The sequence below is a fragment of the Phyllostomus discolor genome, chromosome 13, assembly GCF_004126475.2.
Source record: "Phyllostomus discolor isolate MPI-MPIP mPhyDis1 chromosome 13, mPhyDis1.pri.v3, whole genome shotgun sequence".
NCBI lineage: Eukaryota > Metazoa > Chordata > Mammalia > Chiroptera > Phyllostomidae > Phyllostomus > Phyllostomus discolor.
Genome location: NC_040915.2, coordinates 11069129 through 11085929, shown reverse-complemented (window position 1 = coordinate 11085929; position 16801 = coordinate 11069129). Strand labels below are relative to the sequence as shown.

General features: G+C 37.1%; 1 protein-coding gene, 1 non-coding gene and 1 pseudogene across 2 annotated transcripts; 2 read left to right on the top strand and 1 right to left on the bottom strand.

Moving 5' to 3' along the window:
• Positions 1–611: 611 nt before the first annotated feature.
• On the bottom strand, positions 612–8595 carry LOC114509108 (neuropeptide Y receptor type 6-like). Its single transcript, XM_028527193.2, has 2 exons — positions 7843–8595; positions 612–2893 (listed from the first exon to the last, which is right to left on the bottom strand). The coding sequence occupies exon 2, from the start codon at positions 2711–2713 to the stop codon at positions 1598–1600; it is 1116 nt and encodes a 371-aa protein (XP_028382994.1). The 5' UTR covers positions 2714–2893; positions 7843–8595; the 3' UTR covers positions 612–1597.
• Positions 6939–7045, top strand: LOC114510537. The gene has a single exon (XR_003685697.1). It is a non-coding gene; the product is annotated as a U6 spliceosomal RNA (small nuclear RNA).
• A 2763-nt stretch (positions 8596–11358) lies between the features above and the next one.
• Positions 11359–14097, top strand: LOC114510334 (annotated as a pseudogene).
• Positions 14098–16801: the final 2704 nt, after the last annotated feature.

The following is a 16801-nucleotide window of genomic DNA, read 5'->3' as shown; positions in this document are numbered from 1 at the left end:
GTGAGGGGAAGGGAGGAAGAAAGAGGGAGAGAAATATCAATGTGAGAGAGAAACATTGATTGGTTGCCTTTTGTATGCACCCTGACTGGGTACCAAACCCGAAACCTAAGTATGTGCCCTAACCAGTAATTGAACCCTCAAACTTTTGGTTTGCAAGATGATACCCAACCAATTGACCACTCTGGTCAGGGCTAAAGTTGGTTTTTAGATATGAGTTTTTATTTGCAGCCAATTTGGTGAGACTTACATTCTTCTGCATTTTGGAGCCTTGTGGTTCTTATGTTGTTAATTTTCCCTGAAATGATATAACAGAGAGAACACAAATCCTGAAGAGAAGGAAAAGACAGAAGAAGTAGGGAGGAAAGAAGAGAGGGAAGCAAACAGAGAGGGAAAGGAAAGTGAGAGGGAGGGAGAGATAGGGATAGAGATAATCTTTTTGGGGGAAAATGTGAAGGCTAATGTGCAGGAAAAAACAATGGAAAAGTCACGGGTATGCAGAGAAACATTACTTTTTATTCAAAAGAAAGAAAATAACATTTACATTTTAAACATACAAGTAAGCTGCAGCTGGAAAGTAATAGGATATGGATATTTATCAAAAGAGATAAAGCTGGTCATGATTTAGTAGAAGTCACTGAGCTAATGGCTATATGAACAGTAGCTTAGTACCCTTTTTGAAAACGATTAGCTGATTTTCCTGTATAAGTTACTCTGTGGGGATAAGGGAGTTTTAAAAATGTTTGTGGTAAGATTTATGAGAGCTTTTAAAAATCTGGAGTTAATTATAAAAGTTTACTGGTAATGCCCCTCTGGCCTAGCGATAGACTCATAATGACCTCTGCTTAAGGGTAAAAGGCCATTCTGAAATGAAGGTTCTATCTACATTTACCATTAATAAATTAGTTAATATGATTTTTAGTATAATTGGAGTATAGGAGTTTGTTACCTGTTCTGGTGATGCTAATAGCATTATTAATGAAGAAAATGTGCTTTTATCATACATTAGAGAATCTGAGTTAGGCATTGGAATTAATTATAATTACAATACTTAGTTAAAATATTAAGGTAGAACCATTCCTTTAACTTCCAATCCAAACTTATTTTGTTAGCTAATTAATAAATTAGAAGGGGGCTTTATGAGTTTGCTAATTGAATAGTTACAAGGTTGAAAGTTATATTTTCCACATCTGCAAGTGAAGTTGCTTCAACACAAGGAGGTATCGTTAATAATGACTTTTGTGGATATTCCATTGAATAATAGTATTGGGGTACTTTGTTCCCCAGCCATCAGTGCTGCTTAACCTCTCTTGCTTTCTCACTTTCATTGTCTGCTACAAATGATGGCACCTAAGTTGTTTGAGTTATTCTCCTAAGACAAAAGGGGTTGTGTGTGTGTGTGTGTGTGTGTGTGTGTGTGTATGAGAGCAAGAGAGATGACACAGACAGGTTTGGCCTAAAGCAAAACTGGGTAGCATAAAGTTGCTCTTTTTTTTTTTTGCTTCGCTTCTCCTTTATGAATCTCGCTCTATCTCCAGCCATTACCTCTCAATCTCTCATTCAAGAAGGGCTTTCATACAGTATTAAATGTTACCAATTTTTATATACCTGTTGATGTAGGAGCCAATCTTAATGATCCCTTAGACTCATCTGTGTGCATAGTGGAGATGGCAATATTTTCATATCTTTCCCTAGGTGTAAAGCACCAGCAATGGTGAATGTATACCACCAGATCTTTCTGAAAATTTTTGTTGAGAAAACCATAAAAGAGAGGGTTTATACATGTAGAAACCATAGCAACCAAATGGCAAACTACAAATACCAGGTCATGCTGACAGCTCATTAGCACTTCATGATACCAATCAAAGATAACATTGAAGATGTTCAAGGGCAACCAGCAGGCCCCAAAGGTCACCACAATGGAGATCAATATTGTATTGATCCTCTTGTTCTCACTGAGCCGGCTCTCATTTTCTCTCTTCCTGTCCACCTTTCCATTTCTCCTACGGAGGCAGATGACAATCTTCAGGTAGCAGATGAGGATGAAGCTCAGAGGGACACAGTATTGGAGCATAAACAGGAAGGTGGTGAAGAGAAGTTGGTTCATTTTGGAGGGCCAGCTCTCTATACAGGCTACCCTGTGGGTGTAGAGGTCAGTAGGAAGAGAGAGGTTGTGGAAAGGCTCCTCAGTTAGGTGGTAGGACAGGAAGAAGGGAATAGACAACATAAGGGAAAATAGCCAAATTAATGTGATACCCCAGTATGCATGTGATACATTGGGCTTCCAGCCACGGGGGTTCACAATCAGCTGATATCTTTCAACAGCAATTAACACAAGTGAGAATATAGATACGGAAATGGAGACACTCTGAACATAGGAGGTGAGTTTGCACATGGTATCCCCAAATATCCAGTGGTCCATCAGAGTGTAGATGACAGTAAAAGGGATGCACATGACACATACCAAGATGTCAGAGAGAGAGAGATTGGCAATCAGTATGTTGGTGACATTCTGAGCTTCTCTGTGCTTCTTAAAGATGACAATGATGAGAGAGAGGTTCCCAAAAAGGCCCATGAGGAAGACCGCAGTGTAGGCTGTGAGTAGTAGGAACAAGGCTAGAGAAGAAGGTCGACAGGACTCAAAGTAAAAATATGCAGAGTTGTTGCTCTTTACACTGGTTTTATTAGCTGCTGAATGGTTTAAAGGAAGTTCCATTGTTGTCAGGGTTATGAGAAAGCTTTTCTAAGTTAATTTGTATGGGTGAATATTTTAACCACCAGTTCTTGGGAAGTACTTTGCTTTCAGGCTTCCAAGGAGTAATTTGTAAGATTTAATCTTCTTTGATCTTTGTGCTTGATGGAAATGCATGAATGACTTGAATATGCTTTTGAAATTCTAAAAATTAAACATAATGCAGAATATTAATGTACATTCTTAACAACCTGGACAATTCTGTAGGTGGAAATTGTCTCTGAGAGGATGTAGGGAGATATCCAGAGGGTCTGTCTATACCATTGCCCTCTCATCTCAGAGGGCTTTTTTTTGTCCCACCAACATACTCTTTAAAGCTAATGAGTAAGGAAATGTGACAGCATTCTACTAACTGTATAAGGCGGCCCCAATATACATTTCTACCCCTGTTCCCCTCTGTCTTGTGTGTGTGCGTGCTGTGGAGCCAGAAGTGATTTGTCTGGATCTGAGTTCCATTTAGAGCATCACAATTTGGTGTCTGTATGACTTTGGCATAAATCAGTTAGCCTTTCTGCTTGGTTTTCTTGTCTGCAAAATGGGGATAAAAATATCGTTTGCACTGTTGTAAGGATTAAACGAGATCATGCAACTGAATTTGTCCCACAGCCCTAACACAGAGCATATAATGGGTGTTCAGTGTATGTGTGCTGAGTAGAATCTGTTAGTTCCCCTGCTCAGAGACAATCTATAGCCTTTACTCTGAGATGGGGGCTAGAATCACAGCTCATGCTGGTATGGAGTAACAATGACTGCTCCTCGTGGTACTTTTTCCTTTGTTTGGAGCTGAAGCCATACTCTGCACAAGCAGTTTCTAGGTACACTGCTTGGATTCTGGAGATCAAGGCAAAGGGTAAGCCTGGTGAGGTGTTACTTGGAACTAACTTTATTTAGAAAGCATTCTCCAATTCTCCTTCCCTCTGAGCCCCTTCTTCTGACTTCCAGAGGAAAGGGGGTCCTGGTCCTATGGCTCAGCATGGCTTAGGGTGGTTGTATTCAGTGGAATTATTCATACCAGGTATACAACAGGCATGGTAATCCCCCTGCCATTCTAAGTGCTGAGATTTCTGGTCCAAAAAGGACATATTGAAAGAGGGCCTTGAAAAAAAAGGGTATTGAAAACAAATACCCCTCGACTTGCTTTATTCTCTAGGAATTTGAGGAAAACATAATAACACTGATAAAGAAAGCTGAGCAATACGAATGAAAGAGAGAGAACTTTTATCTGCTGTTTGAAATTACCTTGGCTTGCTCTTACATTCTCTCTGAGTTCAAAAGCTTAGCAGATTCTCATTGGAAAGAAATCACCTTAAAAATACCTGTTATGGCTGTCCATGGTTTTAACAATAGAGACCATAATGAGGAACACCATAAAAATACCAGAGATGAATAGAAACTGTTGATAAAGACAGTATGTCTTATAAAGGAAGACCCAAGGAACTGATCTTTGGCTTAAATGTGATACAGTGTTAAGTAGAAATAGCAAAATTAAAAAACAGTGGTTTTTGGAATGAGGGTTTAGGGCTTGGGTGATTCAGGGTTTCAACAGACCTAGAGTTTATAGGTATTGGTTGAAGGGGAATGTCAAGACAGATTTAAGTTCTTTATGACAGTCAGCAGACTAGAAATATAAATGAGAAATGGAAAGATATGGTTGTTTACTAGAGACCTCCTACCAAGCAAGCTTCACTTGGAGGAAGGAAGGAATGAAAAGGAGGCAATAACTACTTATACTGGTTGGTAGGCCAGAATGAGCACTAGACTTCCTGACAGTCCTGCTGCCAACTAGCTGGGTTGATTCTGGGCAAGTCAGTCCCCTTCTTTGGGCCTCAGATTCTTCATCTTTCAAATGAATTTTTTAAAATGGCCTTCCTATTGTACACCTTGGTATAAGGGCCAGTGAAATAATATATTTAAAGCATCTGATAAACAAATAATATACAAATTCAGGTGCTTATTAGTGTTATTGTCCTTGTTGAGGTCTCCAGAGATCTATGAGTGCTTTTATGTCTGCTGTACTATTTATTTCTCCAACATCAAGGTTGCAGGAAAGAGAAGGGATTGCTTTTTTTATCTGTTTCATGGATAGAAACCAAAGTACAGAAAGGTCCAAAAGCTTAGCTAAAGCCCAACAAAAGCAACAAAGTCTTGTGCTTTTTTTCCTTCCCAGCCCTAACACTGTCTACAAGAAAGAAATGCTGCCTGTGAATCCTGCCAAGATAGATTTGAATAACAGTTTTCTTTTTACAGATGTGGAAATTCATACAATTTTGCAGAGTTCCTAGCAGAGTGGTAATAGAGATGGGAATAAACATGGGGAACCTTTGTGTTGCTCATTCTTGTTGATCTGGGTTGTCTGGACTGAATGGATGGTTATCACTTACAGCAGATCTGCAACTTCATAGACGCCCCTTTACTGTCTTGTGTTGAATAGTAGCAAAGCACAAATCATCTCCCTACTCCGTAAATTCCTATATAGGCTCAAAACTCAGAAAAATCAGAAGGTCTGAGGGGCCTCATTTGGGAGGGAGTCAAAGGGGAGTGCTGGAGTTACATTGTCCAGTGCCCTCTACACAGGACAGAGAAACTTCACAGGAAAATCCTGTATGTCGGATTTGAAATGGCAATGTGGGATTTATACTTTACATAAAAGGTAACTATTAAGTTTAAATATTAAGTACTGCCTACCTGGAAGCAAAATAACACTAAGCCTTGATTCATAAAAAAATTCTTGAGATACATTTCTATTCTAGGAAAGTTCATGTTTGGTTTGTTTGGTTGGAAATGACCAGCGATACGAGCTCTCCCATCACCAAGTGATATTTTGCCCCAAAATAAGTTTAGCATATGGTAGAAATTAGTAGTCTTCAACCTTCAACTTCGCTGTGTCTGCCTCATGAGGCAGATGCCTTGAGCTGGGTGTATTTAGGCTTTTAATGTAAAAGTATAATATTACATTATACATTTTAGTAGTTTTGTGTTTAAAAGTTTCAAGATGAACAAAATAAAAGAATTACTCTGCCAAAGTCTCTATATGCATATTTACTTTTGTATCTGAATGTCTTTTTGTTAGTGTGTGTGTTTTTCTATGTCTCTATCCAAGAACTCTTTTTTGTGGGAGTGAGTAGGGTTAGGAATAGAGTTCATATGTGTCTGTCCTTTGGTTTCTCTGTGTTTTTCTTTTCCTCTCTACCTATCTGTCTCTTTCTTTTCTGTTTCCCTCTTCCCTTTAATTGTCTATAACCTAGGAAAAAGGAAAGCATATTTTATATTATCTATTATATTTCATTTGGTGCTATGGTTTTTTGACCTGGAAGAGACTCTACAGGTGTTTTAATATACTGCTCTCATTTGACAGATGTGGCTTTGCAGTTAATTACTGGCAGAACAGGACCAGAGCCCAAGTCTCCTGGCTTTCAGAATTCTATGCTCTTTCTACTATTTTTGCTGCCTCCTGTTTTATATTTCTTGAAGAAATTTCTGTATTTCTTGCTCTTAATATTAAGAGCAGGTGAGTAGAACACTTTCTAATTCTTTGATATTAAAAAATTTTTTATGTAACTTCAGGGAATCTGTGGCTTTGTGCAGGTGAACTTTTGCACACCCTACTCTCCAAACATGTATGTGAGGGGCCCAAAGTTGGGCAGGACCACACTGCAAGCATTCCCTCAATAGAACTCTCTCTCCTTTTCCTCAAACCTCTAGGAACACTGATTCTATGGCTATGTTGATACAACAACATCTCACACTTGTTTAGGGCTTAATGATTTTTAAAGTACTAACATATTCCTTAATTCACTTAATAATTTAAGTGCTGATAAGGTGAGCCATCTTACTTGATCTCTACAGCAGTCCTGTACTTTGGGTAGGAATGATACTTTACTTCTGTCTAGAGTACAGAACTAAGTCACTGGCAACTGAGACCCAGTGACTTTCTCATAGTTGTATAATTAGTAGCAGAGTCAGGAATAAGACTTTACTTTCTAAACATATGCCAAGTAATATTTCTAGTTTATTTGATCACTGCATTAAAAACATCAAATCAATCTTTTGTCCTCCATGAAAACAAATAGACCTAGAATCTCTGTAAAGATACTTCTTAGAACTTTCCCTAAGAACAAAGTACTATATTAAGTAACCATAAGAAGCATCAAGAAACAAATGCCTACTTTCTTACAGCCTTATGAAAAAGTGTTGTGCATGCTTCAGCAGCACAAGCACTAAATTGGAATGATACTGAGATTAGCATGGCCCCTATGCAAGGATGACATGCAAATATATGAAGCGTTCTGTATTTTTTAAAGACCAAAAAAAAGTGATTGGCCTGGTTATTCTATATCATGCAAACTCCTTATCCTATTCAACTCTTCACCCATTCCAAAAAATACTATTTTATGTTTATCTATTGCAGAAGTATGTGCTGCACACTTAAGATCCAGGGATAACATTTGACTCATCTGTTCTTTTACTACATGTACTTTGATTTTTCTCTGCTAGAGATGGTTTTTCTGTTTTTTCCTTCAATTTGAAAAATGTTTGAGTCCATATAAATTGTTAGTGAAAAATGTACATATTTTATCTCCTGAAGTCTAATAGTTACTTTTAAAATCAAGCCAACACAGATTGTATGAATTGGCTTTCATTTTCTGTGAAAGTTAATGATTGAGTTTGTTATTATAGGGTTGTTGAGGATTTCAATTCTTTAAAATAACAATACATTAAATGTGTCAAGAAAAGAGAGCTAAACTTTGCCAATGAAAATAAGTATACCAGGTGTTTAAGTTTATTTACAAACAGATAAACAGAAAGTAATTAAAACCCTATTGTGCCAATACCAGCATTTGGTGATTTCTTTTGATCATTTTCTTATAATGGTTCATTCCAAAGCTAAGGAGTTGTTTTTCAGATCACATAAGCAAGAAGACACAGATCACATAAGCAAGTACGATTAGGCATGAAAATATGACAGTTCTAATTTTTAATAATCTTCACATATTTTAAAAATGGGAATATTTTAACATGAAATACACATTTATCAAATCTTACATTAGCAAGATTTTCTTTAGCATTGTAGAGGTTTGTTTCCCAGTTCTTACCTGTTGGATATTTCTAGCTCTCTTGCTATTCTTTTCATCTGGTACATGTTTACTTTCTTCATTTCCGTGATTATTTTTCTAAGCTTATTTTTCTGTCAAAAGGTGATGTGTTTGCTGCTTCTCCAAATCACAACATACCCCTCTTCCTTCTTGGCTTATCTGTCTCCCAGACAATCTACAGCGTCATTTCAGAGCTGCTCCCTGGAGTTGAAATCATCACACAGAGCTCTGGAATCCAGTAGGATCTGAGGCCACTGAAGAGCCTGAGGGGAGGAGTTAGAATCTCAGCCCAGTGATATCAGATGGAATTGCTTAAAAGATGTGTTCAAAATGTCACTTTCACTCATCTTGTAGAGATGATAATAAGAAAGCATTTTGAAAATCTGACATTTTCTGGCATGTATATGTATATTTGTACTTTAAAAAAAATCAGCTTTGCCAAAATCAGACATTTGAATTAATTATTCCTGGAAAATTATTAGTAAATGTTAGTGATTGCTCTATTATAGAGAATTTACTATATGTTAATAGACAGTGTTTATTCCTGATTTTGCTATAATTGATGAGATTAATAAAATGATTTTAAAATTAAAATTAACCTTAACTTCCCAGGAAAGTATGGATTATTATATAGGATTTTTATCAACCACATTGAAATGGATACAACTGAACTGCTTAAGTAAAAGTGAAGGCTGAAAAGCCCTCTTCTATATTTAAAAAATTATTATAAGAAGGGGCTATTCCTCATTGTTACAGAAGACTGAAAAAAAGCAAAATTTAGATTAAATACAGGGCGGGGCAAAAGTAGGTTTACAATATAGAAGATAATATAATTAATAAACAATAATACAAAATAGCCCTGGCTGGCGTAGCTCAGTGGATTGAGTGCAGGCTGCGAACCAAAGTGTTGTAGGTTCAATTTCCAGTCAGGGCACATGCTTGGGTTGCAGGCCATGGTCCCCAGCAACTGCACATTGATGTTTCTCTCTCTCTTTCTTCCTCCCTCCCCTCTCTAAAAAATAAATAAATAAGTAAATAAATAAAATCTTAAAAAAGAAAAAATAATACAAAATAATGTTTTTCTTGTTCTCACAACTATAAACCTACCTTGGCCCCATGCTATATAAGGAATATTTCTTTATAGTGAGAGTGAAGTATTTGAGAAACAAGGTTGTGGAATATCAAGTGTGGTTGAAGATATTTTTGGCATCACCTATTGGATAGACTAGCAACATTTAGAAATATTTCCTAACCCATGGGTTCAATGATAGAGCCCCAAATTTTATAACTAAGCCATGCAAGTCAATTCTGTTTCCCCATTCCATACACCACAATGACTAATAAAAACTCAATGTTCCAGCCCTGGCTGGCGTAGCTCAGTGGATTGAACTTGAGCTGCGAACCAAAGCATCACAGGTTTGATTCCCAGGCAGGCCACATACCTGGGTTGCAGGCCATGGCTCCCAGCAACCGCACATTGATGTTTCTCTCTCTTTCTCCCTCCCTTCCCTCTCTAAAAATAAATAAATAAACTCTTTAAAAAAACCCTTCAATGTTCCTAGGCAGTCAACAACATGGAAATTGTGCATCTGTGTTTTACAGACCCTTGCTAGGCAGAGTGGAGAGTGGCAGAAAAGAAGGGGGTATGCGCTACAGGAATGGCAGCTGGTCTTCTCTGTAGCAACTTGAGGAGCAGATACAGTCAAAATAGTTCAGGATCCATATCTCTTCATAACTCAGTCACCTTTTCGTGGTATCCCCATTACTTACTTCTTGTACTTGAAATATAGAGAGTAGCAAACTTTGGGAGACAGCAGGGCTTATTGAAAAACAAATTATTTCATACATAAAATACTGACAAATACTGACAGAGGCCACAGGGTTGGTGTATACTAAGAGATCATCTTAGTCATATGTGATGGTGAAGATTTTGAGAAGCAGTTGAAGTTGACATAGCTGCCTCTGAACCCAGATTTTCCCATAGTACCTAGCTGAGTCACCTTAAGTTTCTCTCTGAGTTCTTGATTCCTTTTATATAAGGTGAATATTGCCATTTCTCTTGCAGGATTATTTTAAATGTTAATGATAGCACATAGTTGATATTCAATAAGTGATAGTTATTATTCTTGATTTTTTAAGAATTTCCCTTAGGACAAGTATATAATCCAGCTTAAGCAGAGTTAATTGTTTTCTATTCCTACATTCCTTCCCAAAGAAAGTCTAGAATGAGTATGAGAAGTTGAGAAATGGTGAAATTAGAGTTGTTATTTTAATTTTTTAATTCTCTCCCAGGGATATGCCTATTGATTTTAGAGAGAGAGGAAGGGGAAAGAGAGAGAGAAACATCAATGTAAGAGAAAAAAAATTGATCAGCCGCCCTCCATATGTGCCCTGACCAGGGACTGAACCCACAACCCAAGTATGTGCCCTAATCCAGAATCGAGCCTGCAACATTTTGATGTGTGGGACAGCAATACAACCAACTGAGCCGCCCAACCAGGGCTGTTTTTAAATTTTTAATAGGATGTTTGGTGTAATCCTGTGCTGGACTTATTATTGGTGATAAAATTTAGCGAACATTAGGGTTTTGTTTGCCTCAGTTAAAAATTCATTGTTTTAATTGCAAAAGTTAGTTCATAGACTAGTAGCCTTGGACAGCAGGGTGTGTAGTCCATACAAGTATCCAAAGAAAGGACTAAGTCTCTGATTACTCCCATCTCATTATGTTATATATTACTTTAAGTTACACAGTGTGTGGCAAAAGTAGGTTTATAGTTGTGAGTACACAAAACACAGTTTATTCTCGTATTATTTATTAATTATTGCATTATTTTCCATACAAATAACTGTAAACCTACTTTTGCCCCATCCTGTATATATTCTTAAGTTATAAACCACATTTTGTCTTTAAACTGATATGCCTTCATAAGTGTAAACTAAAACATTAGGTAATTCTCTGAGTTCATACTTTGAACAATGTAGGGAAAATCAAGATTGAGGAGCATCTTGACAAATATAAGTAGTATCTAAACTCAAAGTCTCAGTCATCTGTGTTACTACAACTGATAGATTATACCAGAAGCTTAGTAAAGAAAGTTTCCTGCTCTTTTCTCACCTTGCTACAGCTGTCTTTACTTCTGTCAAGGACTCGACTTTGTTAACACCTCTCTGCTTACATGCGTTTAGAAAAAGAGACAAAGCTATTATGATTAACCTGTTTGATATGTTTTTTCCCTTAGATTTCAGTAGATCCTAGGTGATCTATTTACTTAATAAGCTTAGAGTTTCACCTTAACACCTTAGAGTGCCTGTACCTTGGATCTTGTACTTAGAGGACCCATATATCACAAATGTTTTTAAAAAATTGCCATTTGGGTTCCAGTACTTAGCCCTGGCAGACTCCAATTTGTAATTCAAATATTTACTGTAATGACTAACTCATTCAGGCTCCAGATACACTTCTCTCCATCACTTTTCTTATCCCCTTAAAACAAAACGTGATTATGTCTGAATGTCATGAAGGTTATGGATACTGCTTTGGTGTCTAGGGAAGATTTCAGAAGGGCAGAAGTTCTTAGGTGAGAGGAAAAAATTAACTTAGCATAAATGCAATGGAGCTTTTCATAATGAATTATCATTTTTCAGTACTGCTATCTACTTTCTTATTTCTCTTCGTATTTCAATTTGTTGTTCTACTCAGAAATTAAGGTGATATTTGTAATAGTGGTCCACAGCAGCTAAGGAATATTTTACAATATTGAACAATTCATGTTTTTTTAAAAAAGATTTTATTTACTTTTATAGAGAGAGGAAGAGAAGGAGAAAAAAAGGGAGAGAAACATTTGATGTGTGAGAGATACATCTATCAGTTGCTTCTCATATACCTCTAACTGGGAACCTGGCCCACAACCTAGGCATGTGCCCTGGCTGGGAATCGAACCAGGGACCTTTCAGTTTGCAGGCCAGTTCTCAGTCCACTGAGCCACACCAGCCAGGGCTGAACAATTCATGTTACTTTTAAATTTTATATATGACGGTCCAGACAACATATGTAATGTCTATTGTTGACATAGGCAATGTATGAGCCTTGAAACCTAGAATTGTGCATAGTTCTATTTTTGTAAAAACATACATTAATGTTTAATTGTTTTTGTTCTTTTTTAAATTGCATGACTGGCCAAGATGGAGGCATAGGTAGATACACTTTTCTTCCTTGCACAACCAAAAGGACAACAACAAATTTAAAATAAAAAAAGAAGCGGAACTGCCAGAAAATTGAACTGTGTGGAAGTCTGACAACCAAGGAGTTAAAGAAGACACATACATTCAGACTAGTAGAAGTGGTGGAGATGGGCAGCGGCACAGAGAGGATGCATGGCAAGGCAGTGGCTGGAGGACCAGGCAGGCAAGATGGTGACTGGTGGCCCCACATTTGTGTGCAGATAAACCGGGAGGAACAACTGGGGAGTGAGACAGACTGTGCAACCCAGGGTTCCAGCACAGGAAAGAAAACCTATGGCTGTAAAAACCTGTGGGGGTTGCAGCAGTGGGAGAAACTCCCAGCCTCACAGGAGAGTTTGTTGGAGGGGCCCATGGGTCCTAGAACGTACACAAACCCACCCACCGGGAACCATCATGAGAAGGGCTCAATTTTCTTGTGGGTAGCAGAGAACATGACTGAAAGCCTGCCCAGAGCTGAGCAAGCAGCATTGTTTCCTCTCATACCCCGCCCCTACATACAGTACTATAATGCAGCACCCTGGGTTGCCCTGCCCTGGTGAATATCTAAGGCTCTGCCCTGGGCAATGTAACAGGTGCACTGAGACAAAGAGATGTGACCAAAATGAAAAGATAAATTAAAACTCCAGAAAAAGCCCTGGCTGCTGTGGCTCAGTGGATTGAGCACTGGCCTTTGAACCAAAGGGTCACTGGGTTGATTCCCAATCAGGGCACATGCCTGGGCTGCAGGCCATGTCCCCAGAAGGGGGTGCATGAGAGGCAACCACACATTGATGTTTCTCTCCCTCTTTCTCCTTCCCTTCCCCTCTCTCTAAAAAACCCAAAAACCAAAAAACAAAACAAAACAAAACAAAAACTCCAGAAAAAGAACTAAGTGACAAGGAGATAGCCAGCCTATCAGATGCACAGTTCAAATCACTGGTAATCAGGATGCTCACAGAAATGGTTAAATATGGTCACAAAATAGAGGAGTAAGTGAAGGTTATGTAAAGTGAAGTAAAGAAAAATATACAGGGAACCAACAATGAAGGAAAGGAAACCAGGACTCCAATCAATGATTTGGGGCAGAAAGAAGAAATAAACATTCAATGAGAACAGAATGAAGAAACAAGAATTCAAGAAAATGAGGAGAGGCTTAGGAACCTTCAGGACAACTTTAAATATTCCAATATCTGAATCATAGGGGTGCCAGAAGGAGAAGAGAAACAGCAAAAATTGAAGACTTATGAAAAAATAATGAAGGAGAACTTCCCCAATCTGACAAAGGAAATAGACTTTCAGGAAGTCCAGGAAGCTCAGAGAGTCCCAGAGAAGTTGGACCCAAGGAAGCACACACCAAGGCACATCATAATTATATTACCCAAGATTAAAAATAAGGAGAGAATATTAAAAACTTCAAGAGACAAGGAGATAGTTACCTACAAAGGAGTTCCCAGAAGACCATCAGCTGATTTCTCAAAAGAAATCTTACAGACAAGAAGGGGCTGGAAAGAAGTATTCAAAGTCATGAAAGGCAAGGACCTACATCCAAGATTACTCTATCTAGCAAAGCTATCAGTTAGGCTTTTTCTCCATCTTGAAGGCTGTGGTGCCTGCCAGGAACAGGACTTCTTCAACAACAAATGTGTCTGGAAGGCTGTGGTCCTAGGCCATTTTTGCTGGCTATAAATGGGGTCTCCAGAACCAGAGGGAGGAGCACACAGCTCTTGTTAAAATTGAAGGTGTTTATGCTCGAGATGAAACTGAATTCTATCTAGGAAAGAGATGTGCTTATTTGTACAAAGCAAAGAGCAACACAGTGACTCCTGGTGGTAAACCAAACAAAACCAGAGTCATCTGGGGAAAGGTAACTCATGTTCATGGAAACAGTGGCATGGTTCGTGCTAAATTTCGAAGCAACCTTCCTGCTAAGGCCATCAGACACAGAATCCATGTAATGCTGTACCCCTCCAGGATTTAAACTTATTGATAAATAAACAACAGCCCTGACTGTGTGGCTCTGTTGGGGGCCCTCTGGCAAAGCGAAGGATTCCAGGTTGGAGGATATGGTTGAGTTGCAGATTTAGTCTTTGGTCAAGATGCAAAGGGGAGACAACTAATGAATGTTTCTCTCATATATCTATGCTTCTCATCTTTTTCTCCTTCCCTCCCCTCTCAAATAAATAAATAAAATCTATTTTAAAAAGTGAATTAAAAAAAAACGCTGTCAGAATGGAATGCCAGATAAAGTGCTTCCCAGATAAGGTCAAGTTAAAGGAGTTCATCATCACCAAGCCCTTGTTATATGAAATGTTAAAGGGACTTATCTAAGAAAAGGAGATGAACAAAACTACACATGGTAAAACAATACCAAACTCACAACTACCAACAACTGAACCTAAAGAAAAGCAAACAAACAAAGCAAACAACTAGAACAGGAACAGAATCACAGAGATGAAGATCACATGGAGAGTTAATTAGCAGTGAGAGTGAGGTGGGAGAATGTGGGAAAACGTACAGGGAATAAAAGCATAAATGGTAGGTACAAAATGGAATAGGGAGAGGTTAAGAACAGTATAGGAAATGGAGAAACCAAAGAACTTATATGTATGACCCTTGGAAATGAACTGAGATGGGGGGGATGCTGGAGGGATGGGTAGTGCAGGGTGAAGAGAAATAAAGGGGAGAAAAAATGGGACAAATGTAATAACATAATAAAATATACTTAAAAAATAAAAAGATTGCATGAGTTTCAACTTCATTATAATAATTTTACTTAAAAATTTGAATTTGTTAACTTTAATTTGTATATTGCTTTTTTCTGCTGTGCAAAATGTATTTAAAATTTTTTTCAATATCAGTTTATATTCAATATTATTTTGTATTAGTTTCAGGTACACTGCATAATGGTTAGACATCATATACTTTATGGAGTGTTCCCACTGTTATTTCCAGTATCTACCTGGCACCATACATAATTATTACACTATTATTGACTATATTTTCTATAATGTACTTTATATTCCCATGACTATTTTGAAACTACCAATCTGCATGTATATTACTTCTTAATTATATAGATAATTTTGGGAAATTTGTAAAAAGATAATGTTTGAAAACAAATATGAAAATAATATTTGACTTCACCTTTACTATTGGGTTGGCCAAAAAGTTCATTTGGTTTTTTTTGCAAGTTGGCTCTAGTAGTACTTAGTTGTCTTTAACCTCATTCGAAACAATTTTGTTGGATTATGTTGCGACAGCTGTCATTTTAGTGTGCATTCACAAAAAACTTATCAAAATTGGTGAATTTTTGTGTAGCCAGCCATTTTAATATTGAAGATGGACGAAAATATGCAAAATTCAGCATATTATGCTTTATTATTTCAAGAAAGGTAAAAATGCAACTGAAACACAAAGTTTTGTGTGGTGTATAGAGAAGGTGCTGTGACTGATCAAACATGTCAAAAATGGTTTGTGAAGTTTTGTGCCAGAGATTTCTCACTGGATGATGCTCCACAGTCAGGTAGACCAGTTGAAGTTTATAGTGATCAAATTGAGACATTAATTGAGAACAATCAGTGTTAGACCACACAGGAGATAGTCAGCATACTCAAAATATCTAAATCAATAAAGTTATTGGTGAAAATGAGAAAATGTGTCTTTTATTTTATGGAAAAAACTAAATGGACTTTTTGGCCAATGTAGTATATCTTTTCATGGCAATATCTTCAAATTTTATATACTTTGAACAAATTACACTTTATTTTTAATCTTTTAGATGCTTACTGGCAATTTGATGAAAGCTTGTTTATAACAACATAACTTAGCAATTTTGATGAAATTAAGGTAAGAAAATAAATTTGATGAAATATATTATAAGTTATGAATTATGTATATCTAGTTTATTATTCCTCCATACATTGCCAGCTCATTGACATTATATGCAAACATATACCATAATACTTAAATTCAGTTGTCTGTTATTTTGTCAACTTTTAGTCATATAAAAATCATAGCTTTACACATTTTTTTATTTTGTCATGTTATGTGGATCAAACACTTTATTTAATATACTGTTTTATAAATTTAAAATTTTTAGAGATACGGGTATGGGCTTCATTTATATTCTTGCCCTAGATACTGCAAATATTAGGCATGAGTCTGCTTGGAAGTATTTTATTTTAGAGTTTAATTGTTTTAAAGTAAATGTTTTTTATTTCACATGTAAAAAATTATTTTTAAGAACTTAGGAAATAGTATGAGGAGGAAAATAATCTGACTATCACCTCTGTAATATGATCAATTTTAGCATTTTTGACAATTACTTTCATCAGAATGTGTCTTAAATCCATCCTTTTCTTTTTCTTGCTATTCTACTCACTCTAGTCCGCACCATCTTCATTTGTCATTAGGAGGAAGGCAATAGTCTAGCTATTTGTTTCCTTACATTTTTTCTTTTTTTTAAATAATTAAAAAAAAGATTTTATTTATTTATTTTTAGAGAGGGTAGGGAGGGTGAAAGAGAGAGAGAGAAAAACATCAATGTGCGGTTGCTGGGGGCTGTGGCCTGCAACCCAGGAATGTGCCCTGACTGGGAATCAAACCTGTGATGCTTTGGTTCTCAGCCTGTGCTCAGTCCACTGAGCTATGCCAGCCAGGGCTCCTTACATTTTCTTTTATCTCCCAATCATTTCTCCACACTGTATCAAAGTGAATTTTGAGAAAATATAAATTATGT

Excerpts from the sequence above, each read along its gene's own strand:
- LOC114509108 (XM_028527193.2), bottom strand. The coding sequence starts at position 2,713 with ATGGAACTTCCTTTAAACCATTCAGCAGCTAATAAAACCAGTGTAAAG.